This window comes from Micrasema longulum, unplaced genomic scaffold (genome assembly GCF_059751315.1).
Source record: "Micrasema longulum isolate JH-2025_06_02 unplaced genomic scaffold, ASM5975131v1 h1tg002603l, whole genome shotgun sequence".
NCBI classification, from domain to species: domain Eukaryota; kingdom Metazoa; phylum Arthropoda; class Insecta; order Trichoptera; family Brachycentridae; genus Micrasema; species Micrasema longulum.
Genome location: NW_028279738.1, coordinates 102,959 through 128,615, shown reverse-complemented (window position 1 = coordinate 128,615; position 25,657 = coordinate 102,959). Strand labels below are relative to the sequence as shown.

The 25,657-nt window shown below is 32.1% G+C and overlaps 2 protein-coding genes across 4 annotated transcripts; one reads left to right on the top strand and one right to left on the bottom strand.

Moving 5' to 3' along the window:
* Positions 1–460: 460 nt before the first annotated feature.
* On the bottom strand, positions 461–7,159 carry Rab27 (RAS oncogene family member Rab27). Of its 2 annotated transcripts, XM_088240796.1 has the most exons (6): positions 6,942–7,159; positions 6,596–6,749; positions 5,217–5,284; positions 3,200–3,314; positions 1,397–1,593; positions 461–665 (listed from the first exon to the last, which is right to left on the bottom strand). In XM_088240796.1, the coding sequence occupies exons 2-6, from the start codon at positions 6,737–6,739 to the stop codon at positions 554–556; spliced, it is 636 nt and encodes a 211-aa protein (XP_088096922.1). In that variant the 5' UTR covers positions 6,740–6,749; positions 6,942–7,159; the 3' UTR covers positions 461–553. The 2 variants fall into 2 exon arrangements, with proteins under 2 accessions (XP_088096922.1, XP_088096923.1); XM_088240797.1 differs by lacking the exons at positions 5,217–5,284; positions 6,942–7,159 and having other exon boundaries at positions 6,596–6,704.
* A 3,138-nt stretch (positions 7,160–10,297) lies between these two features.
* Positions 10,298–25,590, top strand: Abi (tyrosine kinase Abl). Of its 2 annotated transcripts, XM_088240801.1 has the most exons (8): positions 10,298–11,064; positions 12,501–12,707; positions 15,234–15,397; positions 15,518–15,596; positions 17,780–17,853; positions 21,659–21,793; positions 22,763–22,895; positions 25,093–25,590. In XM_088240801.1, the coding sequence occupies exons 1-8, from the start codon at positions 10,599–10,601 to the stop codon at positions 25,254–25,256; spliced, it is 1,422 nt and encodes a 473-aa protein (XP_088096927.1). In that variant the 5' UTR covers positions 10,298–10,598; the 3' UTR covers positions 25,257–25,590. The 2 variants fall into 2 exon arrangements, 1 of the variants encoding a protein (XP_088096927.1); XR_015824998.1 differs by lacking the exons at positions 17,780–17,853; positions 21,659–21,793; positions 22,763–22,895; positions 25,093–25,590 and adding an exon at positions 16,721–17,411 and having other exon boundaries at positions 10,330–11,064; positions 15,518–15,828.
* The last annotated feature ends 67 nt before the right edge of the window (positions 25,591–25,657 follow it).

Here is a 25,657-nt window from a genome sequence, read left to right as displayed (position 1 = left end):
TCCACCGTTCCATGAATCAAACCCGGGACCTCTAGCATGATGAGCTAATTTTTTTGTTCATATCACTAAAACTTAATTTTAAAATGGCACATAATAACATTATATATTTTATTGAACATCTTTAAAAACATAAAAGATGAATAATTTATATTGTTATATTAAATTTACTCTAGATATATAAGATATCGACCTCTTTAAGGCTAGTGTAAATAACTTGATTATAATTGTAATGCTAAAAAACAAATGTAAAAAGTATTTAAGCATAGTAAAAACATTAAAATAATGACTACACAATTTAAGAAATGATAAGACAAAAATGTTTTGTACTAGTCAAAAACAAACAATAAAAATGTAGACAATTAAAGTAGAGTTAAATGATAAAAAAAACAGGATGAAGAAATACACTTTAAAAGGGGGAAAATAACATCTATACTAACTTTTGAATGAGTATCACAAAGGGTGCTAAAGGAGTCTTTATATTTGTGAAAAACTGTGCATTGTGTCGAATATTTTGGGGAAAACAGTAGAAGCAAAAATTAATTTGAGAACAAAATTAACAATTACATGATAAGGGGGACTTTGTTCGTTCGTTGGCTTTAAGGTACTGAACTTCATTGGGTTTTGCACCAGAACACAGCAAGGCATATTCCACTGAAGTCTCCATTCTGAAATTTATTTAATTACTTTAACAGTATAAACAAAAGTGACAATGAAAAACACAAAGATAGATTTTTTTTATAAAAGATTTACAGTTCATTGTTGCAATTTCGAAAGTTAACAATAAGGTACATTTTTAATTTTCTAACCAAAAAATCATCATCATACTTCTGTCTGCACCCGATGGTGCATAGGCCACTGCATTGATACACATAATGTAGGGTACATAGATTATCTGTAATATGAAGGAAAGGTGATCAGCTTTACGGTTCAGGTGCTAGTCCAGGAATATGAAATATTTCATGTCGAACTTCCCAGGAATCGAATCCAGGACCTCAGGTATGGTAGGCAAAAGCATCTACCACTACAATACGAGACGGACTTATCTACACTCGATTCCCTTACTCGGGATTTTTACCTGAGAATAGGCCATAGCGAACCGTATTCTAAATCCGCCCAGACACAGATAAAATAAAAAAATAATTGTGAGAGGTGAGATGCAATGTATATATATATATATATATAAGTAGCAATAATAATTTTATTATTTTTACACATAATTAACTTATTATTAAAATTCACAATCAAATCCATAGAAAAGGACTATAAAATGTGAAAGGAGAGCTTTTATTGATATATTATATTGAATTAACATAATGTAAAACAAAATAAAATAATAAGTATGAATATGGAGTGTGTAGGTTATCATTATTGTTTAATATTTCATAACAGTACTAACCGGTACATGACTTTATCAAGCAGAATTTCAATGGCTCTTGATACATTTTGTCCAGTTGCAGCACTGGTCTCCAAATAAGTGAGCTGGTGATCATTGGCAAACTTCCTGGCTCTCTCCTCACTGATAACGCGATGCTCCGCCATATCACACTTGTGACCGCACAACACGATGTCAGGAGAAGATGTCAAGCAGTGCGTCTGAAATAAACATTTTAATCAATAAATGTATATTACATTTATTTATTAAATACTTATAAATATCAACAGAAAAATGGCTACGTGACTGATAAACAACCTATTTATTTATTCTTTTACTTGCGAGTAACAGTGATATTGAACTAACTGCACTTGACTGATCGCTGTCCTAGTTCTTGTATGTTCAACAGACCATTAAAAAAAAATTAAGTTATGAATGCCAATATGTTAATTATCTTACTACGCGTTAATGTAGTTAAAAATTTTTTTTTTCCCATTATTAAATAGTATTTTCCGCATTTTTTGAGAGCCAATCTCCACTCACTGATTTTACTTATTTGACTTTAAAAACAAATAAAATGTCTTTTGTACAATTTGCAAAATGGTCTATTGAATATACAAGAACTAGGGCAGCGTGATGTCACAACACCTTGTGGTCCATTTATAGGTGGTGTTCTTTTGTTCTTGATGTCATTAAGGCGGAGATGAAGTTAATGTACTTGATATATTACCTGATTTTGTTATGGAATTAACATCCTGTTTGTAGATTTTCCACAATATAATGTATTGTTTTAAAGAAAAATGCTAAGTTGCTTCTTTGGTTGACGTTCTAGGTTTCTGGTAAAATCATATGAGATTAAAATCAGCAAGTGTGAATCATCGATCTATAAGCTTTTTACCCACAGATTTATATAACATCTGTCTTACCTACATTGATTTGGATGATATAAATAAAAAAATTATGCTAATTTTCGATTTTTCAAAATCTTTTTTGTTGATTTTTCTGTAAAATTCACTTTATGGCACATCAGTTATTTAACTTTTTTATCATCAATATAATGTACCTAGTTTGAAGCCATTATTTGTTAGTCATAAATAACTGTGTTACTACTGGGTCAAAACGTTTATATGTATATTAAAAGCTTATTGTATTAGGTGTACGACATTGCTTCTGCAGTTTTTTTTCCAAAATTCGAGGCCTTATTGTAAAAAACTGGTTATACATTAATGATTCAAAGTATTGACCATCACTGGCCACTACTTTCTTCCATCTTTGGGGCAGGGTATGAATCCCATGTTGAAAAAACCGGTCATCTTTTGAAGCGATCCACGATTGATCCAATTTTTTACGTCTTCATGAGGCCAGAAGTGCTGGTCAGCCAGACCATGTGCCATGCATTGAAACAAGTGAAAGTCAAGAGGGAACAACGTCAGGAGAATGCAGCGAGTGAGGTAGGACTTCTGATTTCAACATTTCCAAGTCTGTCCTCACCATTTTCGTAACATGGGGTCGAGTATTGTCATCCTTCAAAATCATTTTATCGTGTCTCTTGTTGTATTACAGCTGTTTGTCTTTCAATGCTCGGTTCTGCATTGAAATAATATGGGGTCCCAAATATGCGAAGGAATACTCATTCTAGGGGTATCACTTTACCTAGTATGAATAACTTTACTGTGCATCAATATGATTCTATAGAACACATTGGCCAAATTTAAATTCTTGTGGCCATATGTTTGTTGTAAATATTAAATGAGAAATCATTAATTAGTCTGAATAACAGCTATCAACAAATATTAAAGCAAATGTGTAAGTTTTATTTTTGTTTACCTGAAGTTGCTCAATCCAATTGCGCACTTCAAGAAATGAGTGTTCATTGGTCAGGTCAAAGAGAAGCAAGAATCCCATAGCATCCCTGTAAAATGTCGTTGTGAGACTCCGAAATCTGTTGGTCATAAATTCAGCATAAATTAAAATGAAAGAAATACAAAAAATATATAAAAAAGTCATAATTATTTATTAGTAATAAATTATTACATATTATAATTTTGATGAAATAAAAAATTATACATACATCGTAGTTAACAAGCGTTTTTTTTTTTTTAATACGGTGAATAGAAATGTTAGTACAATTAGAAACTATGTCTGTACCTATGCAAGTTAGAATTATGAAAACAATATTTTAATACAGTCGAACTTGGTTATAACAATCTCGTAAATAGATTGATCTTGGAATTTTAGTTTGCGGTTTTCTCAATACATTTATTCGCTTTTATAGCGAGCTTCTTCTTGGACATACTGAACAAAAATATTGTCAACAGTTGAGCAAAAACTCTTAAATTGTTTAAAAACCTAATTTTCGAAATAAGAACCTAAGTAATAAAATCCAAATAGGGGACTAACTTATTACCGATGCCGCTAGGCATTGGAATGGTTTTACTTTTATGATACTATGTAAGTGTTTAAGTACCTAATTGGTGTTTTCGCCGACAGCATTGACAAAGTATCACACATATGGTTGAAATTGCATGTAAAAAATCCAAGCTTTGTGAACTTAGTAAGCACAGGCTTGGCACCTCATTACAATTTACAACTTCATTTGTAGTTTATGAATGACATCCTTATTTCGGGGGTTTTTACAATGTTTTTTTACAAATGTTCTTATGGTCAATGAATAATGAACATTACAAGTAGGTGGTGTTAGATAAGTTAAAAGTTAAAACCTAACCCTTGAATTGTAAACATGACTACTAACAAGCAGAAGTGTTTTAATTTTCTAAAAAGTGGCAATTATTTGTATATATATTAATCCGAATTTGAAATTTAGAAACTGGTATGTTTGCAAGCACGCAATGGTGATTGGATTTAAAAAAACCTTTCTCTGGTATAACGAGTAATGCTTGTAACGAGCAAATTCAGTCGGTCCCGTCTTCCTCGTAATAACCAAGTTTGACTGTAACAGTTTTATTTATATTCTACATTACAAATCAATTTCTCTTTCAGAAAAATCACTTTTCACATACATCGTTAACAGAACATATGTTTATTTTCCAATACTGAAAAAAAAAAAAATTTCATGAAACACACACTTGTTAATTTGATGTTGCATTTGTTATCGGTTCACACATGATTATTGATTTCAATCAGTTTGTTTAGTTGGTTAGACGGCCAATGAGGAATTTCAGTGAACGGGAAATTGAATGTAAAAGAAGTTTTCTTAAGCACAGTAAAAATTTTATCATTTAATTGTACGGTGAAGTTTCATGTAAATGTATGAAAAAAATAATAAAAATGAACTACTTTGAACGACGTCACTAGTTCTCCGAAATCAATGACAGAGTGTTGTGATCCATTTCTGGTTACCGGGAAGCCAATCCACATATTCACCATAAAGAACTTGAGATAAGAATAATTTCAAAATCACAAAACTTTTATCAGTCTTTTATTGTAATGTTCAAGAATTTTTTGGCTTAGTTTGATAGCCTATTAACAAATTAAAAAATATTTTTAAAACTACTGAACTTCCTCATTGTAAAACTGGAGTTGCGGGTTTGATTCCTGTCAGTTGGGAGAAAAAATCCAAGAAAGGTTTTTTTCAATCGGTCTGGGTGTTATGCTATATTTTTCCCAATTTCATTCTAAATCCTGTCTTTCACACATGCTGAGAAGCTTCTAAAATAGAAGCTTGGCGGGGAATTCTTTTTTTTTAATGAAATATTACATAAGATGTGATGGGGGAGGCATTACACCATTTTGTGAATTTTTGTGAAAAAGTTTTTACAGTGATTAATGTTAAATAAAAAAAAACTATATCTTTTCTTATAGTAATAACTATTTTACTGCCTACCTTTCTTGACCAGCCGTGTCCCAAAGCTGCAAGTGTATTTTGTGGTTTCTCCCATTAAGCTGATAAATCTAAAAAACACAAGTCTACACTAGAAACACTACTGCTAGTAAATGTTAACATGATTACATAAGTATCTACAAAAAATTATATCTATATACTTTTCCATTATTCATATGATGTTTGTTGTCAATATGGCAGTCTACACACGCTTAAATAAGCTTAAATTCAGAATTAGCTACTCCCACCCATGAATCATCATAAGTTATTAAATGACAGCTGTTTAATTTCAAAAATAAAAAATATTTGCATCCGTTACTTAACAAATCTTTGCAAATATGACCATAAAACCATAAAACCAGCAGAGCCAGACCTACCAAAGGTTCAGTTGGCACAAAAACTTAGACACTCACTTACAAGGGAGGGGAGAATAATATGCCTGTATTAATTTATTAATGCGTGTATTTTTGTTTCTTTTTAGTAAGTTAAGGGGCGCTAGATCCCATCAGTTCCAGTGCTAAAAAGCAGTTTCAAATGCCTCAATACTGACTTAGTATAAAATAAAGAAGGAACTGTTACATGTTATACTTTTTAATAAATCACATGTCATATGTTTCCGATCTCTATCGCAAGCAGGGCTTAATCTCTTCATTTTAATAATGATCATACGTTGTTCTTTTTTTCTACATTATTTTATTAATTTTCAGGGTAATTACTACAACTGGGGAACTTCAAAATGAGCATTTGTAAGTTACTCACTACAAACACATTTTTTGTCCTCCTTTATGAATGCTAGAAATAGACAAGTTATGTGTTCAAATTATCATAAGATTTTGATGGATCACGATTTGTCTATTTGTAGCATTCATGAAGGAAGATGCAAATATATGTTTTTAGTGGGTAACTCACAAATGCTGATTTTGAAATTACCTAATTGTAGTAATTACCCCACAAATTGATTATGCTAATTGTCATATTCGTGTGATGTTTTCTCCTTAAAACGATTACAAATATTATTTCTAAATTGATGAATCTGATTTTGATCACTATCTAGCAAACTACGTTAAGATTATCAATCTACATGTTATATTTTTACAAAAATGGACGGTTAAAATACATATAAAATGGAAGTATCTATGCGTGATCAATTTCAAATGTAGATGTTCTCTAAATCTAAACGCTACAGTATATTATGGTCATTTAATGAAGAAATATTCACGTAAATACTAATTGCAATGTATCTACGAAACTATTACAGAAAAAAAAAATAGAACTGATGTGATTACTTATTTGCATAATAATATTTTAAACGATTTTTTTACCAAGTCTTAATTTAAGTGATAAGACTGTAAGTTGATTTAATCAGTAAAATGTAATGTTACCAGAGTTTTCTCCCGAAAGTCTATTCCAACTGTTGATATAAAACGAGTATTAAATATTCCATCAGTGTATTGATACAAAAAGCTTGTTTTTCCAACACCAGAATCTCCAACTGCTAAAAACTTTATCAAATAATCGTAATCCATTCTCAATGATCTGGAATAAAACAAGTATATTATAAAATATAAGACTTAAACAATACAATTACAAATCAAAGTCACGTGAGGTTAAGCTTATCAGAGTATTAAAAATTTATTTCAAATCGAATTAAACCAAAATATTTACTAAGCTATGTGTCGTGTGCGTACGCTAAGTATCGATTAAATCACCAAGTTTATAAAAACATACGTTTTGTAAAAACGATGTCCAGAACACGAACTCCCGAAAGTCTCTGGCGTACAAATTAATATCTAACTCAATCTAGATTATTAAATGAGCGCAAAATTTTTATTCGACTGAAAAAACATTAAAAGAAGGACAAAAAACAGAGAAAATCCAAAATGCAACACAAATTCATATTTGGAGTCAATAATTTGACATTGACAATTGTTACACTTCTATGGAATACCAAGAAAGCACTACTAAAAAAATACCCATCTACTAACATATTTGGGGTTACTTGTAAATACAAAATTAATGTAACTTTCTATGATTGCAACAAGACGCGACGTTTTCACAAAAATCTACAGCACAGACTTAAACTACTAAATAATACTTCGTGTGTATCACAACTCTTGTTCCACGTCAAATAATTTATTAAAACTGAAAGATATTCTAATATACTTGCGTAAAAGAAAATAATTGTTTTTTCTCAGAGTAATAATGCGCCAAGGTGTAGAGGCGCCCAAACGTAGAAAAACCATTATATGACTATTGGGTATTAAGTTAGCTACAATTTAAAGCAAAACATTGGGCCGTACTCAGGTCGAAAATTGCCAAATGGATATTAATTGGCAATGTTAATATTTTTAAATATGTACCTGTGTATTTATTACTGCAGGATTATTTCAATTTATTTTTCTATAATTCGCCTTTATTTGTTTTGTAAAACTGAAAATAAATGTGTGTGTTTATTTTTTTATTTATTTATTAATTTTATTCCCAATATACTTATGTTACATGTATTAAGACATAAATCCCCCCTCCATGGAACCAAAGTCCTGCGTTGAGTTTGTTTGTTTGTCAATCACATCTCCAAAACGGCGAGGAGTCGTAGTGGCCTGAAATTAGGACACGTCATTTTAGATGCGATTTCAAGGTTAATTTATTTATTAAACTTTTTGTACATAATGTTATTTGTACATTGGGGGGCTTATTGCCAACTGGCAATTTCTTCCAACCAACCAATTGCTATTTTCGAATAAAACTTTAATCGACCTCTACTCGATAAATACTCAAACTTTATATGGATACCTAGTGCAGCCCTGACATATTGCCCATAATCAACTGTCATTATCAACAGTAAACATACTTTAATTCCCAAATGTATCTTCTAAATTGAGAAAAAATAGTATCTGAAGGAAATACCCAGATAGCAGTGAAACTTGATTTAAGATTGATGGAAGGTTGAAAAGGAAAACTTGACGCCACAAGTTTTTATCAAAAGTTGCTGGAATATTTTTATGACAAATTTGAAGAGACAAGTTTTGACAAAACTTGCTGGAATCTTGTTATGTCAAGAATGGTATTTCAGAATCCGAAAGTCATGCAGTGATGATTAACTTATTGCCATATACATAAAAATATGAAGAGAATTCCTTTTTTTATTTTTTTTTATTTAAACTGTTATATTTAATCCCATGACTTTTCTACAAGACCGATTTTGGCACCACAACAGGCCGTGAGGCCCAATTACAGTGGTGAATTACAGCATGGTACGCCCAGCCTTAAGAATATCACATTTAATTTTTGTATTCTCACCAGGAATCGAACCCAGAACCTTTCATGTGTGAGCCAAATGTCTTAACTACTACACCACGGAGGCCGCCGAATTAAATTAGTGCACGACAAATACCCAAAAAAGTAGTTAATTCCAAACAACATTCAGATTGGCAATATTATCAAAGTCATAGAAAAGTGATATATTTCACCGTTTTTGTCCGTGGGTTTCATGTCATTTTTAATTACGCATTTATTATTGGACGTTTTTCCGGCGATTTTAAAACTTTTAATATTGTCGAAGTGTTAATACTCAGTTTAAAGGATAATCTATATATATGCCACTGAGGAAAAAACATTAAAAATGAGTTTTTGTTGCACTGTCACTCGACAAAACCGTCTTGTCAAGAGCTCTTTAAAAGCAAGTATGATATTAATATCTCATTGACTGCATAATGCTTACAATAGTTTAAACTGATTGATTATTAAATATCACCAACATTATATTATTATTGAATTTAATCGATTGAATTATGTTTTATTTACAGAACGAAAGGGCTGTTAATAATATATCAATATAATAAACCAATACTTTAACCCCAGAGGCTCTTATACTTCACAAAAGTTAACAAATGGAAGAGTTGAGGAAATTAAGATGTTTAAACATAGGCAGAACGCTTAATGTTACACAGTTTGTAAAGTGGCCACTTCAACCAGTCAATGACAGTACATAAGCCCAGTAAATACCTAGACTTCCATATGTCCTTCCCAAAATGTTTTCCCTTTGTTGCAACAAATTTTGATTTGAATATCGGATACTTTTTATCATGAGAAATCCCGCTAGTTACAAAGCTAGTAAGTCATAAAACAGTTTTTTTATTTGTTTTAGAGTTGAGAGACAAAATAATGCACCGGGCTCTGATCTCCAGTCAATTGACATAAAATATTTGTCATCACATCATCTGACTTTCTTGGCAAAAATAGCCCGCAATTTTTATTATTTATTTAAAATAAATATACTGAGTAATAATAACAAGATATTTCATTTAATATTAATATTTTTAAGAAGCTTCATGTTTTTTGTTTTTTTTGGTTTGTGTTTTTTTTGTTTGTTTTTTTTTTGTTTTTTTCCTTTTAGTTTTTTTTGCATTTTTTGTTTTTATTTTTGCTAAATAAATCCAAACTTGCATGATGTTTGTTTTTTTTGTAAAAAACAAACATCATGCAAGTTTGTTGGATGGTAACTAGGAAGTTTGCTTTAAACTTGCCTCAAGTTTACAAAGTTGCAATCTCAAACTTGGGTCAAGCTTGAACTTTTAATACTTCAAACTTGATACAAGCTCGAGGCAAGTTTAAATTGCTATCTGGGTATGTTGATAAAAGCAAAGTTTTTAAGCAACATAATACACGTGTCGGGACAATAAATGCCAAAAATCAATGTAAATAATGGGGAAAATATTCGAAATCAATTACCTGTGAAAACTGTTTCCTTTAACTCCTTTGCGCTCCTACTGCTGCAACCAAACATACTGCAATTCACCATAGTGAATTTTTATTTATTATAACGTAAATATCCAAGTTATTTATAAACAAAGCCAAGCACAGCTACAAAAACATCCGATCAATCCATTATGTTTATGTTCTCAAATAAAACAAAATGACCATTTATTGGTTACTAACCAAAAAACCAACATCGCTTGCGTTCTATGAAATAAAGTGATAGGACTTCTCTCTAGGTTACGCATTATTAATCTGAGGCTTTTTTGAGAAACACAAATAATTATGTATTTGGGACAGCAACACCACGCAGAAGCCTCACCCAGCTTGTTATCGAAAGTAATCGTAAATCCCAAGTTTTATCTATGGAAAACAAATGAGTTGCGGAGAGTGGCGGAGAGTTTCAGTAAGTGTCATTTAACCGCCCGCAATCCGGTTTAAAAAATAATGATTTACTAAAAAGCTGACATTTCGAAGAAAGTTTAAAAAGTCCTTTAAGTTTTTACGCTTTAAAAAGAAGAGATCCGGTACCAGTGAAATTGTGCATTGCCTAGTCAGTAGCATAAGTAGGACGGCAGAAGATAATGGTCCAACTTCCGTTTTTAATTTAAACATATCGGCTTTAACATTATGAGCGCATATACAGGTCCCGCACCCTACGAGATGGCCGAGTTAGCGACATTGCTCCAGGTAGAGATACCTGAGGGTCGCAATAATCTGACGGATAGTCACACAAATCTCGAAAGGGTAGCGGAGTATTGTGAGGCCAACTATTTTCAATCGGACAACAAGCGTGCAGCTCTGGAAAGCACGAAGAATTACACCACGCAGTCGCTGGCCAGCGTGGCTTATCAAATAAACACCCTCGCCTACAACTTCCTCCAGCTACTGGACTTACAGACGGTCCAGCTAGCTGAGATGGAAAGTGAAATGAACCACATCTCGCAGACTGTGATGATCCACAAGGAGAAGGTCGCTCGGCGGGAGATTGGCGTGTTGACAGCTAACAAGGTGACCAACAGGCAATATAAGATTATTGCTCCTACCAATCCGGAAAAACCAATCAAATATGTTAGGAAACAAATTGATTATACTTGTAAGTATTTTAAATGACTCTCTATTTTGGATTAGTAAGTTGGGTGTGTCCTGTGAGCTCAGACTATTTTTAATCATGATTTTAACATTATGAATTATTTTCTGCCATTCTCTAGTTTCCACTTCTTTCGATAGAACATGATAATGTTAAAAATTGAAAATACAAAAACTTATACAGAATTACTTCTATGTTGTCTGGGTAAGAACATTTTTAATGTTTTATTCTACCAATGAATTAGATCTTATTAGATAAGAGATAGATTTAGATAAATTAGATATGTATTAATTAGCCCTCTGGGCTTTTATAAATAAATAAACTTTAATGGATTTTATTTTACAAGGAATCTTTTTAATTTTATTTAGTAAGGTCATATGGGGAACAGTGTAACAAAGTTATATTTAAATTTAGAAAAATCTATGTTTATTTAATGAACATTTTTCTTATAGTAAGCCAATAGTTTATCCTTTAGATTGACTTTTCTAAAAATAAACAATAGAAAACAAAATAAAATAAAATAAATAAAACAACTTTGTGTTTAACCACTAATTTTTATTTTTCACCGACCGGTTTCAAAGCAAACAAGCTTCTTCTTCAAGGTTTACGTAAGCTTGTTTGCTTTGAAACCGGTCGGTGAAAAATAAAAATTAGTGGTTAAAAACAAAGTTGTTTTATTTATTTTATTATAATGAATAACCACAAAGTTAGTGCTTCAAACTTTATAATAGAAAACATACTTGTAAATTATAATACAAGTGACTTTCTGGAGTAACTTATTCTTATTATTAGAGGTGGGGGTCAGTGCTATGTAAGCTCCTGACGTCACTGCGACCTGTGAAGATCTATTGTGATGGGTCCCCGTGAATAGTTCTCGCCCTCCAAGCCCAGGTCTATAAAAAGCCCGGCTACTGTTTATCTGAAGTAACTTGTTATACTGTACCCCTGATCTGGGGGGCAATTTTTAAAGTTAGATAAGATTAACCGGAAAACTTGTTTGATTATTAAACGGCTTACAATAACAATGGATAATAAGGAAATACATTTACTCACCGATGCTTAACTATTTCAGAATAGCAACAAAACATCTTTTTTTTTTTAAAATTGCTACTTAACAGCAACAAAAACATACTTTGCAATTATTACGACAATCATGCATACTGTTCTCAAATTATCTCCGTATTAAGATGGCGAATATTGAATTTTCATTGGTTGTAGAAAAAATAGTGATGCAATTAAGAATAATAAACAAATTATTGTTATTGTATATGTTACACTGAAGTTACACATTTTTTTATATACTTATTTAAGGAACGTATCCATTGCGTAAAAAAAAGGATTTCGGTGTATATGTCAACAAATTGAATTAAAATACGAATCTTAAATTTGTGTATGAAAATTTGGGCATACTCGAAATATACTTGTTTTTTAAATGATTTTAGTGTTGGATGAGATTGGTCACGGAGTAAGGTGGGGCAGCGGTACGCCACGGCAGCGCCAGCGTTCCCAGGGGGGCTCCGTGTCGGGAGCAGGAACCTCGGGTCCCGGGGGTCCTCTGCCCGCCCCTACTACCAAGCCGCCCACCCCCCCGCAGGCCGCCCGTGCCCCCACGCCCAATACCAAGGGAAGCGGGATGGTGGGGACATTGGGTAAGAAAATTAACCTTGTAGCTCCCTGGATATTTTTTAATTGATACAGTTCATACATAAAATAAAGTTCGAGCAATAGAAGAATTAATAAAATTCACTATCGTAGGTTACATAGGTTGACAAGACTCACGAATTGAGAGTCAGCGTAGTTGTTGTTTCTCTACACGGGGGTGATTTATGTCTCCGGATGGCCAAAACAAAAGAACATGTGCTAATTCGGTCAGCCGAGCTTTCTGTATCTAGTACCTGATGTCTCGCACCGTATTCAGGAAGTTTTATTATGTATTGGAATTTTTATTGTTTTAGTACAGTTTCAGTGGATCTAAAATACCAATGAGGAAGTTCTGTGGTTATTTAAAATATATATATATATATTGTTAATAGACTAATACCCGTATGCAGAGACAAACCTTAAGGTGAAGAATGTACATTCTATTGTCTTCACCTTCGGGTTATTCTCTGAATTTTAAATTAGAATGTACTTTCCTTACCTTAAGTTTTGTCTCTGCATACGGGTATAACAAACTACCCGAACCAAAAAATATATTTGATTTTTATGTATTATGTTAACGTCGCTATGATTTTTTTAAATTTTGTAATTTTGAAAATCCTCACTTAAACATTGAAATTACGCTGCCTGCGATGTCACGAGTCTGACATTTAAAAGCTGTGAACCCCAAATTAATTATTTGTATCCATTAAACGTCGAAAACATGACTATCCCGGAAATCAGAAATCTGTTACTTGTCTCTACAACGTAACAATGCTATAATGGATTTTTAAGAATAATAATTATTTATTTATTTATTTATTAACGGACATTGTCCATGTATACAATTTATAAGGTTTAAATATTACAGTAAAAGAATGGTTTAAAACATTTTTAAAAAAAGAAAAGAAGCATTGACAAACATAAGGGACATCGAGACAAGATCTGGATTATTTATTTAGTGCTCGTTTAAATCGTTGTAAACATAAACCAAAAAAGTCCAGATCTTGTCTTGAGTTAACAATACGACAAAGGCGGGTCATTGGAGAATTTAGGCCATAGTTTGTTCTATGCTGATCGATGAACAGTACTTCATTGTTTCTCAATCTACGAGTCGGAATATTGAATTTTACTTGTGAGGAACTTCAGCCCTATGGAAAATTGGATACAAAAAATGTTTTCTTCTACGCAGTAAAAATTAGAGCATTAAATTGTACCGCAAAGTTTCTTTGAAATGTACAAAAAAATAACAAAAATAATTTTACTGGTTTAACCAATGATAAGAGAGCCGTGAAAGATATCCGGTTTGCTGACCATAAATAGACCAATCGGCAGAACTGATAGAGAATAAGTGGAAGAGAACCTCTGACGTCACACGCGGAGTTATTTCAGAAATACAAAACTTCAAAAAATCATAGCGCTGATAAAACGATACATAAAAATTGGCTTCGTTCAATAGTCTATTAACAAATTAAAAAAAACACTGAACTTCCTCATTGATTGGTCATTGTAAACATGCGGTCACATGAATTTGTGACGTTGAAAAATAGTTTTCATTAATATTTTCATACATTTTTGTGAAACTTTGCCGTCCAATAAAGTGCTCTACTTTTTACCACGTGTAAGAAAACATTTTTATACCCAATTTCCCTTAGTACTGAACTTCCTCATTGCCAACAAAACTTAATACCATAAAATTAAATTTTTGATGATTTGTGACAACTTATTCCCATTTAGGGCCAATTGCACCAAAAAAGTTTAGTCAAATCAATGTCATTGAGTTTTCTTCAAGATTGACTAAATCGGTAGCGTGAAAAAAACAAGGTCTATCCTATTTTACCTATTTTGACAAAATGTCAACTATTTTTAACTTTTTGCGGCGCAAATGATCTTTACTGGCCCAGTTATTACGACTACTCTAAAATGTCCCTAAAATTGAAATATGAAATAATTGGAATGAAAATATTTCTCTAACTGAAAATGTAAGTACAGTAAAACTGCGATATAACGAAACGCGAAATACCGAAAAATGACGTAAATCGAAAAAAAAACTAAATTTATTCCCTAAAACCAATTTTTCATACAAAAATGCATTCATATAACGAAATCCCGTTGATATGTATTACAAAATAAAAAAATGTTAAAAGATGAAAATATTATTTCGCACTTTCAAAACCGGGCCGCATCTGCTGTATGCGAACAGTTTTATGGCCTTTTTGGCGGCGCGCGGTGGTCTGTCGGCACCCAGAACTGTCAAAGTTCGTGTCCAGTGTGTGCGTGTGTATGTGCGTATGTATGCTTGTGTGAAGGAAAACCTCCCAACCTCTCTGAATACTGCCGAGTATGTCAGTCTGTCTGTTTTGTTTTTTGAAGCCGCGCAACATTTTTTTGCGACAGCGCCTAACTTATATACCTAGTATGATTTTTTATGTCATATGTGGGAATTCGTTATCACAAATTTTTTTTTTTTGGTCCCTTGGATTTCATTATATCGCAATTCTACGTATATAGTGAAATAATATGGTAATCTGTTTCAGGAAAGAACAGTTCTCGGGAATATCGAACTCCACCAGCAGTTGCTCCTCCTCAGGTCCCATCACATTATGCTCCCAATTACCCCATGGGGCATCCCCACCACAACTCGGGGACGATGTCGCGTCGGGGACCCGGATATTCTACACTACCTATTGTTCAGCCACAGGTGCATTCATTAATATTTGCTATTCTTTGATAGGTATATCTGAAGAAATAGACTTTAAAAAAATGATAATATGTGTAGAGTTTTCATCTGTGAAAGCAACTTAATTAATTGCTTTTTAAGGTTGGAATGGTGCATCCCAATCAGCACAATATCTCTTCTTCAACCTATGGACAACACGAACTTCATTCCAATATGCCGCGTAAGTTATTAATTATTTTTTACTACCTTATTTAACCTGTTTTCGTTTTACATAGTATTTCAAAATACGTCTATGGTTTTTTGCAGATGATTTTATTTATTTGTTCTAATTTTTGTATATATTTTAATCCCAAGCAAGAGAATGGAATAAAGTTATTTCGCTGTAAATTAAGATCAAATACAGATTATATTATGTTTGATAGTGATACAGATTGTATTATGTTTCATACTTGGTGCAAAACTAATAACATGGAACTTAACATCGATAAATGCAAAATTATTTCATACCATAAATGTAAACATCCTTTTATTTTTGATTATAAACTTAATGGCCAAGTTCTTTCGATTGTCACCTCTATAAGAGATCTTGGAGTGATCCTAGATAATAAACTAACTTTTCTGGAACACTTTGATAATATAGTAAACAGATCCTTAAAAATTTTAGGCTTTATTAATAGAACTACGTCTGATTTCCAAAGTATGCTTACACTTAAAACACTTTATTGCTCTTTAGTTCGCCCTATTCTTGAATATGCATCTGTAATCTGGTCCCCTCATTATGCTGTTCATATCAAGCGCCTTGAATCAGTTCAACATCGTTTTATAAGAAAAATTGCATGGAAGATGGGATTGGAAAGAGGAGACTATTCATATTCTGATATGGAGAGGTTTTTAAGCATATCAAGTCTTGAAAAACGCAGATGCATTGCAGATATAATCTGCATGTATAAAATTATGAACTGTCTCATTGATGCCCCTGAAATTTTGCAAAAGATTCTTTTTAACGTTCCCACCCGTAGACTAAGAAATAATGAAATGCTTTTCCTCGGTCACTACAGGACCAATTATGGTGCACAGTCGCCTTTGCCCAGAATGATCAGGCGGGTGAACGATCATCAAGATCTTGATTATTATGGTGTAAGGATGTCTTTCTTTACAAATCAGCTAAAGAATCTGTATAGTTAGCCTATGCTTTTTACTTAATCTAAAAAATCTATCATCTGTCTTTGCTGCTTATTTCTGTTCCTTATATTTTTTTATTCCTTTGTAAAAATTTCTTTTAATTGTAATGTTTATAATGGACTTTGTCCGTAAATAAATAAATAAATAAATAAATGTTTGTAGGAATCCTGGACCTTGCGCATCAGACTAATTATTTGATTTATTTATAGATTTTATGTACAATAACAGTAAAAATACAAGTTTTAAGGTTAGGTCATTGCCACTAAGCAATATCTTCTTACACCCTTGTGATGATTTTCACATAAATGGTGCTATATAAATTATGCATATTAATTATAACCCATGGTTTGTGAAAATAGTTTTTTCTTTAATAAATTGTATCTAACCAACTGTTTCAACTGGTAGATAGATACATATAACTAATGTTATATATGCATAAGAAAGAAAAAAATTAAACATTACTATATCACTAATCCGCCACTATAAAAACAGGGAAATGAGGAACTTCAGCCCTACGGGAAATTGGATACAAAAAATGTTTTCTTACGCGAGGTAAAAATTAGAGCATTAAATTGTACCCCAAAGTTTCTTGAAAATGTACAGAAAAAATAATAAAAAATATTTTGATAAAAACGCACTACTTTAAATGACGTCACTGGTTCATGTGAATCAACCTATGATCTGAGAGCTATGGAAGATTTCCGGTCTGCTTGTCGCTTCTGGACCAATGGGAAGAACTGAATGAGAATAAGCAGAAATGAACCTCTGACGTTACACGCGGAGTTATTTCAGAAATACAAAACTTTAAAAATCGTAGCGCCGATAATGCTATATATAAAATTTAAAAATAAAATTTTTTGACTTAGTTTAACAGTCTATTAACAAATAAAAAAAAATTAAAAAAACCACTGAACTTCCTCATTGTCCAATTAGTGAAAATGGCTCAAGTTAAAACAGATTTGAAAAATAGAGTTTTTATTGTCAAATTTGTCTTAAGTTTGGGTACACGAAAAACATTGTAGGTCATTGTGGACCATCAAACGCTTTTTCGTAATTAACAAAGCACAAAGCCAAGGAACTAATAAGTTCTTTTTTCTCCTGTAGAATACAACGTATGTTGTTATGTTCCGCATATGACCAACTCTTTGCAGTATTATGTATGCAAGTTCTTTTCCCGGTACACTAAGATAAAACAGATAATGAATATTGTTTTTCCTTCAGCTCCTCCGTCTCCGTTGATTGGATCAGACAGCGGAGATCATGGACAACACATGATGCATTCTGGTCATGGTGCTGTAAGTTAAAACATATATGTTTTTTTTTATCCAACTGAATTTTAAGATGATCATTGGTCACCAATCATATCGACAAAAAGCAATGTTATTTTTTATTATGAATCAAATGAGTGTTTAATTATTATTTGGTTTTTCTCAGTATTTTTTTCATTACATATTATTTAGGGTCGGTTTTATAAACAATCTATCAAACTTCCATAAGTGATACGAATCGTTAACTGTCTGTGACAATAACTGATAGATGTGCGTTTAATTAACCGATTTTGTTAACTGATGGTCACTGATAAGTATTTTGATCAGAATTCAAATTCTAGTCATAATTTATTTATTTTTCTAAGCAATGTTCCAAATTCCAATATTATTAGTATAAAATTTATACAATTGCTAGTAGGTCAATGACGTTAGGTGTATCTGTTTTATTGGTTGTATACCTAATAATACTTTGTGTATAATGTTTGCCTTATACAACACAATGTAAAATAAAAAGAAACAGGCACCGTGACGTAGCTGGTTAAATGGCCAACTGTGAAACTGGCGTCGCGGGTTCGATTCCCGCCTGTTGCAAGAAAAAAATCCAAGAGAGATTTTTTTACTTAGCAGTTAGCAGGCCTTTAAAAAAAAAGTTATTAGAAATATTCACATCACAAATGAATTAAGTTAAGAACGAAAGAAATAATCAAATAGCAATGTGTCAAAACTGTCCGTATCAAATATGGCAGCGGGACTTAACCCTTATACTGCTAAACAACGATATATCGTTGTTGTTAATCCCTATCATAAAGTTCTAACTAGACTGATGCTGACGTCATAATCCCCAAAAGGGTAAATGAATTCGGGAACTGCTTGTTGCACTTAACCGTCAGTGGTATAAAACATTTTCAAAACATACAAATTACTATTCGACAGGTTATTATTTAGTTTCGTACCTATTTCAGGCCTACGGAAAATTTAATACAAAAAATATTTTCTTACGCGCAGTAAAAATTTAAGCATTAAATTGTGCAGCAAAGTTTCTTGAAAATGAATAAAAAATAATTAAAAATATTTTAATGAAAACGAACAACTTTGAACGACGTCACTTGTTCATATGAATCAACCAATGATAAGAGGGTTGTTTAAGATTTCCGGTTTGCTAATCGTCAATGGACCAATCAACAGAACTAACCGAGAAGAAGCGGAAGAAACCTTGTGACGTCACACTCGGATTAATGTCAGAAATACAAAACTTTAAAAGATCGTAGCGCTGATAATACGATACATAAAAATTGAAAAAAAAAGCTTTGTCTATTAACATTTTTTTTTAAACCACTAAACATCCTCATTGTAAATTTACTTATGATGTTTAAATTCGCAGTGATTTTAAGAAAAGAGAAACGAATAAACACAGGAAACTTCTAGCTAGTCGGGACCTGAAACAGTGAACTTGTTAACATTCCAGAAACAGTGAAATAAAAAATAAATCAATGTTAATAGCATGATTTTTAATCACTTATATGACATTTGAGGAAAATAATTATATTCGGTGTTTTCCCCGCTATTAAACCTGATTCAGTGATTACGAAAATATTGATGTACTTCCGTAATGAATAACTAATTGAATACTTTACCTTTAATATAAATACTCTTATCTAGTGAGGTCCCTATATCACCGAAAAACCCCATAATTAAGAATATAAACAAATAAGTAAAGAGCCATAAAACATAAAAATAATTCACCATGGAACCTAATGATTGTCAATTAGGACGTTTGAATATTAAAAAAATCATTTGTTAATTTATTATAATGGGCACCCACAGTAATGGGAAATCAAAATGTTTTAGCTGTTCATTAGGTAGTAATTATTACTCTACTAACAAAGCGTAATTATTTATATACAAACTCTATTCTACAAACAAAACGTAAATGAGGTATATCAGCATTGATCCAAAAATACTTCAGAAAAAGCTTCTTCGATTTCGTGATCTTCGTAAGAGTCATATTATTAATTATTATCACTATCACTTAAAAAAATATCGTTATTGTCTAATTCACTTTCGGAATAGGTTCAGCTGCTAAGCCTCCGAGTTTCTCGACGAGGTACTATTATTTCTTTATCACTTTCACTATCCGTTATCATTTGGAATGATATATTTTGTAAATTTTATTCATAATTAAAAGGACGCTTTGCAGAGTTAAATTGTTAGTTAGAGTAACAAAGTAAGATTAAAAATATATATAAATGTAAAAAATATGCAATTTACCTCAGCTGTTTGTAATTTCGGCAACTGTTGTCTATCTCGCTCAATCCATTATGCGTGAACTAGCTATTAGTGAAACGGAATATTTTTCTTAGAAGAGATATCAATTTGTGAGACAGTTGTACAAAAACATTATTTTTAAAATTAAAATTATATTATAACAACTACCAAGAAATAATATCACTTCTTAGTACATTTACCGGTTACCTTTAATTTTCAATCTAAATAACTCCCTACAAACATTTGGCCATTCTCAAAATATTGTTGATTAAAATAACTTGCATAAAAATAGTATTTTTAGGCATTACCTAGGAGGTAAAAAAATTTATCCAGATGAAACTCACCGACATCAATAAAAGCTTCAGCTCTTTTAGTTTGCAAAAGTCAACAGATGGAAGAGTTGAGGTAATGTAAAAATAATCATGAATGTGGATGTGTAAACATACCCAGAATAGTGAATATTTTGCAGTGTGTAAAGTGGTCATTTGAACCAGCCAATGACAGATTATAAGTCCTGTAAATGCCTAGACTTCCATATTCCCTTGGCAAAAATGTTTTCCCTCTCTATTGCAACGAATTTCAAGATATATTTTACTCAATTTTTGTTTAGCATGCATTGATGGAAGTGGTAGGTTTGATAATATATAACAGAGCACTTTGCCCCGCAATCAACAAAAAAACTATCATAATTATTTCGTTTCAATAATAACAATGCGCCTTGAGATTGCAGTACGAGATCAGTTTTTTTTGTTTTTATTTTCAATTTAGAAAGGGTTTACAACCGCTGTACGAAAATTGTCTATTTGTGGCACGAATTTTCTATCTTGCTCACTCCATTGGGTTTGAATTAGATATTTATGGAATGGAAGATTTTTCTTGGAATTGCTATTAATTGATAAAACAGTAGTGTGTTTGGAAAACAACGTATTCGATAAAATATTTTTGAAATGTATAAATAAGAGGATTTCTGATTAGATTCTTGAAAAACTGCGTAGCAGCGTAAGGGTTAAATACGGTAAAATGTAGTGTTTTGAGAAAACGGTAAGACTTTGATATTCTTTGAAGCCGGTTTTAAGCATGTTTTGACAAGTTTTTTTCCGGTAATCGATGCGTCTGGATACTGACTTTAATATATATTTTTTTAAACTTGAATTGCCATGTGAGGCGATATTTTGTTTTGAAAAAACGATTCTCATTTAATTTTATTATTTTAATGACTCGTAACTTATGAGCGCTCATAAAATGCTATAATCGGCCATTATACCAAATATTGGTCAAAAATGGTATCAAACTTTCTAGTGTATGTTTATAAAACCAGCCCTAAATGAGATGAGAGTTTTTGTTTTATAGGATTTGCAGAATGTAAGAAATTTTGGAAAATAGCATTTTTTTTTGTTTCTATTTTAGTGTATGTAAATTCTCAAATAAGTTATTTTACCAATAATTACATATTTGTCAATTTGACTATGGGAATATTATTTCTTATGTATCCAATGAATTTATAAAATTAACCATTCGAAAAGAAAATCTCCAAAAATAAAAGCCCAAACTGCATTATTTGTTTTAGCGCATGTCATCTCTCAGTAGTGCATCTGCGGGAGGTCGAGGAGGTTCCGTGTCTCCTCCTCTACCACCCCCCCCACCTCCTGATGAGGATGAACACGCCGCTTTTGGCAGACCAAGACAGGCTCATATGTTACAGGTATAATTCAATGCAATGAAACCTTTAATACGTTTTTCAAGGAAGTGACAAAAGGTGTATGACTTAGGTAAATGTTGAAGTGAGGAAATTAAAAATGTATGACAAAAAGGAATTAAATTTGACCAAGAGTGAATCGTAAATGCTGTCAGAAAAATTTCAACGAGGATGTTCGGTCCTACGGGAAGTTAGATTTAAAAAATGTATTCTTATGCACGGTAGAAATTAGAGCGTTAAATTGTACGTCTTTTTAAGTTCCTTGAAAATGTATGAAAAAATGATTTTAATAAAAACTACTTTGCGTGACGACACTAGTTCTTTCGAAGCAACCAATGATAAGAAAGTTGAGACCGACTTCTAGTTTACAGTGAGTCAACTGACAAATATCAGCAGAACTCACTGAGAAGAAGGGGAAGAGAACTTGAGACGTTACATGAGAAGTAATTAAAAAAAATACATAACTATATAATTATAGTACAATACATTTTAAAAAACAAAGAAATTTACTTAATCTAATAGTCTATTCAAAAATAAATAAAAGAACTACTAAGCCTCCTCGTTATAAAACTGGGAAAAACAGGATTAACAATATTTTTAATGATTTTTAGTTTTACATTTTGTATTTTTTCAAACAATGTAGTCATTTTTCAATCAACATGTATATGTTACTCCGTAACACCCAGGAAACATGGGTAAAGTTCAAAGTATATTTGAATTTGTACATCAATGCATGTTGGCTGGTTGAAAGCTAGCCCTTTGGAAACAGCTGAACCAAAAGCCGCTGCGTTAGGTTAGGATAAGTTGGATTAGGTTAAGTAAAAAAAACTTATTTGATGTATTATTAAATTTAACTAAACCTATCCTAACCTTTAAAGGAATATCGTTAAAGGCTTAAATTATTTATTTTATTTTTCTACGAATAAGTTATTTAAAAAATATGTGAATATGAATTATTTCTTGAAAATATTTTAGCAACAAGGTGTTATGGTATCACATACCCAGCATTATCAGCCGGGACAAGGCACAATGGGTGGAATGATGCCGACCATAGTTCCCGATGAGGAAGATCTTCCAGGATGGGTGCCAAAGAATTACATCGAAAAAGGTATTTATTCCAACAGTATTATTTTCCTTGTCTTGTGATAATTTTAGCTTTTAGAATCATTCTTCAAATATTTCCTTAATTCATTTTTTTTTTTTTAAATTTACATTTTTACAAGTAACTGGAATCCTGCCAAGTTACTTTCTGTAGCTTGTTGGTGGAGATTTATATTAATACTAACTTATATAATATAATATTACCTTAATTCATGAAAACAATGAATTTATAGATATAATTAACAGTCGGAAATATCAGTAACATACAGGGGTTGGCACTCAAAGTGTTACCAATTAAAAACTATGTAATTTTATCGATTTTCATTTTTTCAATTTATAAACTTCAGTAAATCGTAAAAAAAAATCTTTTTTTTTTGATATGCTATTGTTCGATGTCGCCACCTTAAGCCTGGATAAAAGCATCGAGCCTGTCCAAGAAGGCTTCACACGCTGCACGAATGTGGGCTGATGGAATTTTGTGCCATTCTCGGCGAAGGACTATCTTTAAGGCTGTCTAATCTTTTAGCTGATACTTTGGCCTATGAAAATTCGGTGGAAAGTCCAATGGACGATTCAGACAAGACTCGGGCACCATCCCATAAAGCCCACGAAACCCAATGTTTTTACAAGAAAAAGTTCCACATTGGGTTTCGTGGGCTTTATGGGATGGTGCCGAGTCTTGTTGAATCGTCCATTGGTTTCCACCGAATTTTTTCATGCCCAAGGTAACAACGCGTCATTTAAAATCTTTTCACGGTAGATTTGCTGATTTATCTTTACGCCCTGTTCAATGAAAACAATTGGTGAGCGTCCTGTGGCAGTTACCGCGGCCCAAACCATCACTGATGCAGGCACTTGCTTTCACAGAGCAATTCGCTGGTTCAAATTGTCTTTTAATTTGCACTGTAACCATACACGATCGTTTTGTTTGTTTACATATTGCTGAACTGTAAAAATTTTTTCATCAGAAAAGACCAAATTTTCTAACTCGCCACCAACGTGCAAGTGTTTTAATACCTTTTCTCTTGCTAGGCGAACTGCCTTTTGTGCAGGCGTTAAATCTTGCACTTTTTGTATTTTGTAGGGCTTCAATCTTAGTTAATTTTTTAATATGCGCCCCATGCTACGAGCAGACACATTGAGATTGTTCGCCAATTGAACTGCGCTTTGTTGTGGATTATGTTGAATTCTGGCCTTTACCTTTCGAACCATTTCTGTTGATGTTGCTGTTTTTGGATGTCCACCTCCATGGCGTTTTTTATGCTACCAGTATCATTGTAACGTGAAATAGTCCAATACACAAACATTTTGTTCACATGTAAATGTCGTAGCTCATTCATAATGGCTGGTTGCGATTTTCCAGCCAAATACAGAGCAATAACACTTGAGTTTGAATTCCATTTCGACAACCTTTTTTAACTGTGACGTAGAAGGATATGCTTCAGTCGAATTATTAACAATTTAACAAACTGACATGTGTCAAAACATGAGCGCAGTCATTAGCCGTTTGGTTGCTACAGTAGCGTGGAGTTGGGAACACTTCGAGCGCCTACCCCTGTATATACAAATAAACTGTTTTTTTCAAATACAAGAAAGAAAATATATAAAAAATAAAATATTTACCCATAAGCTAGTTGAATAACTATTCATATATAAACTTTTCATCGAGTAGCCACTCTCTTATTTTGCTCTTGTTACATTGTCTTGTTACCGACCCTTTTAAACTAAATGAATAGTTATTTGACAAAAAGAGTCCAAAATATTAATTACAAAAGGATTTGGAAATAACAAACATGAGAAAATAAAATTTACAATTGATAAGCCATTGAAAACATTGTTTTCTCACCACTGCGTTCAAATAAATAAAATTATAAATACATATATGCTAACTTAAGCGAGTAAAAATTAATTTGAGTAAACTCTTTTAAAAAAATATATACATGTACTTATGTTATATTTTCACACATCCTTAACATTAAAGAGAGTGTGTATGTATGGAAAAATTATTTTGAATGCAGAAATACTATTTCTTCTTTAATTTTTTATTGGTATTTTAGAAACAGACTAGGAAAGCCCATTGTGTAGTTGTAGGCGAGTGTTGGTCATAATTTGGATTTGTCATAGAATATATTGAAGTAAAATGGTTTTAAACAATATTGATGTGATGTCATTTAGTACTTGTCTCACTTTCTTATTTATTTCAGTGGTGGCTATTTATGATTATTACGCCGACAAAGAGGACGAGCTTTCTTTCCAGGAAAGTGCAGTGGTGTATGTACTGAAGAAGAATGACGATGGTTGGTGGGAAGGCGTCATGGATGGAATTACCGGGCTCTTCCCCGGCAATTATGTTGAACCTTGCGTTTAGTGCATTTATTTCATTTTTGTATTTGCATTTTATATACATTTTATATAGATAAGGGATTGGTGGCAAGAATAAGAATAAATAATCAACGCATATGACTTAAGATTGATCTAATTTATAGCCATTATCGAAAATCAAGAATATTCCGTAGACTTTCATAGTGGTTCACATACTTTATGAAGTCAGCATTAGTTTAACCCAGACAATAGACGCTACAATACTGTCTCAAATGTCGGCAAGAAATGCTATTATATAACATACTGACTTAGAAAAATACTATTACTAAAAATAATTATTTAATAAAGTGTTTTTTGAACCCTGATTGTAAGTGGGTATGTATTTGTTTTCTTTAATTAAAATATTTATCTAAAATGAAGTAAGACACTCATTATAAACGGAATCTG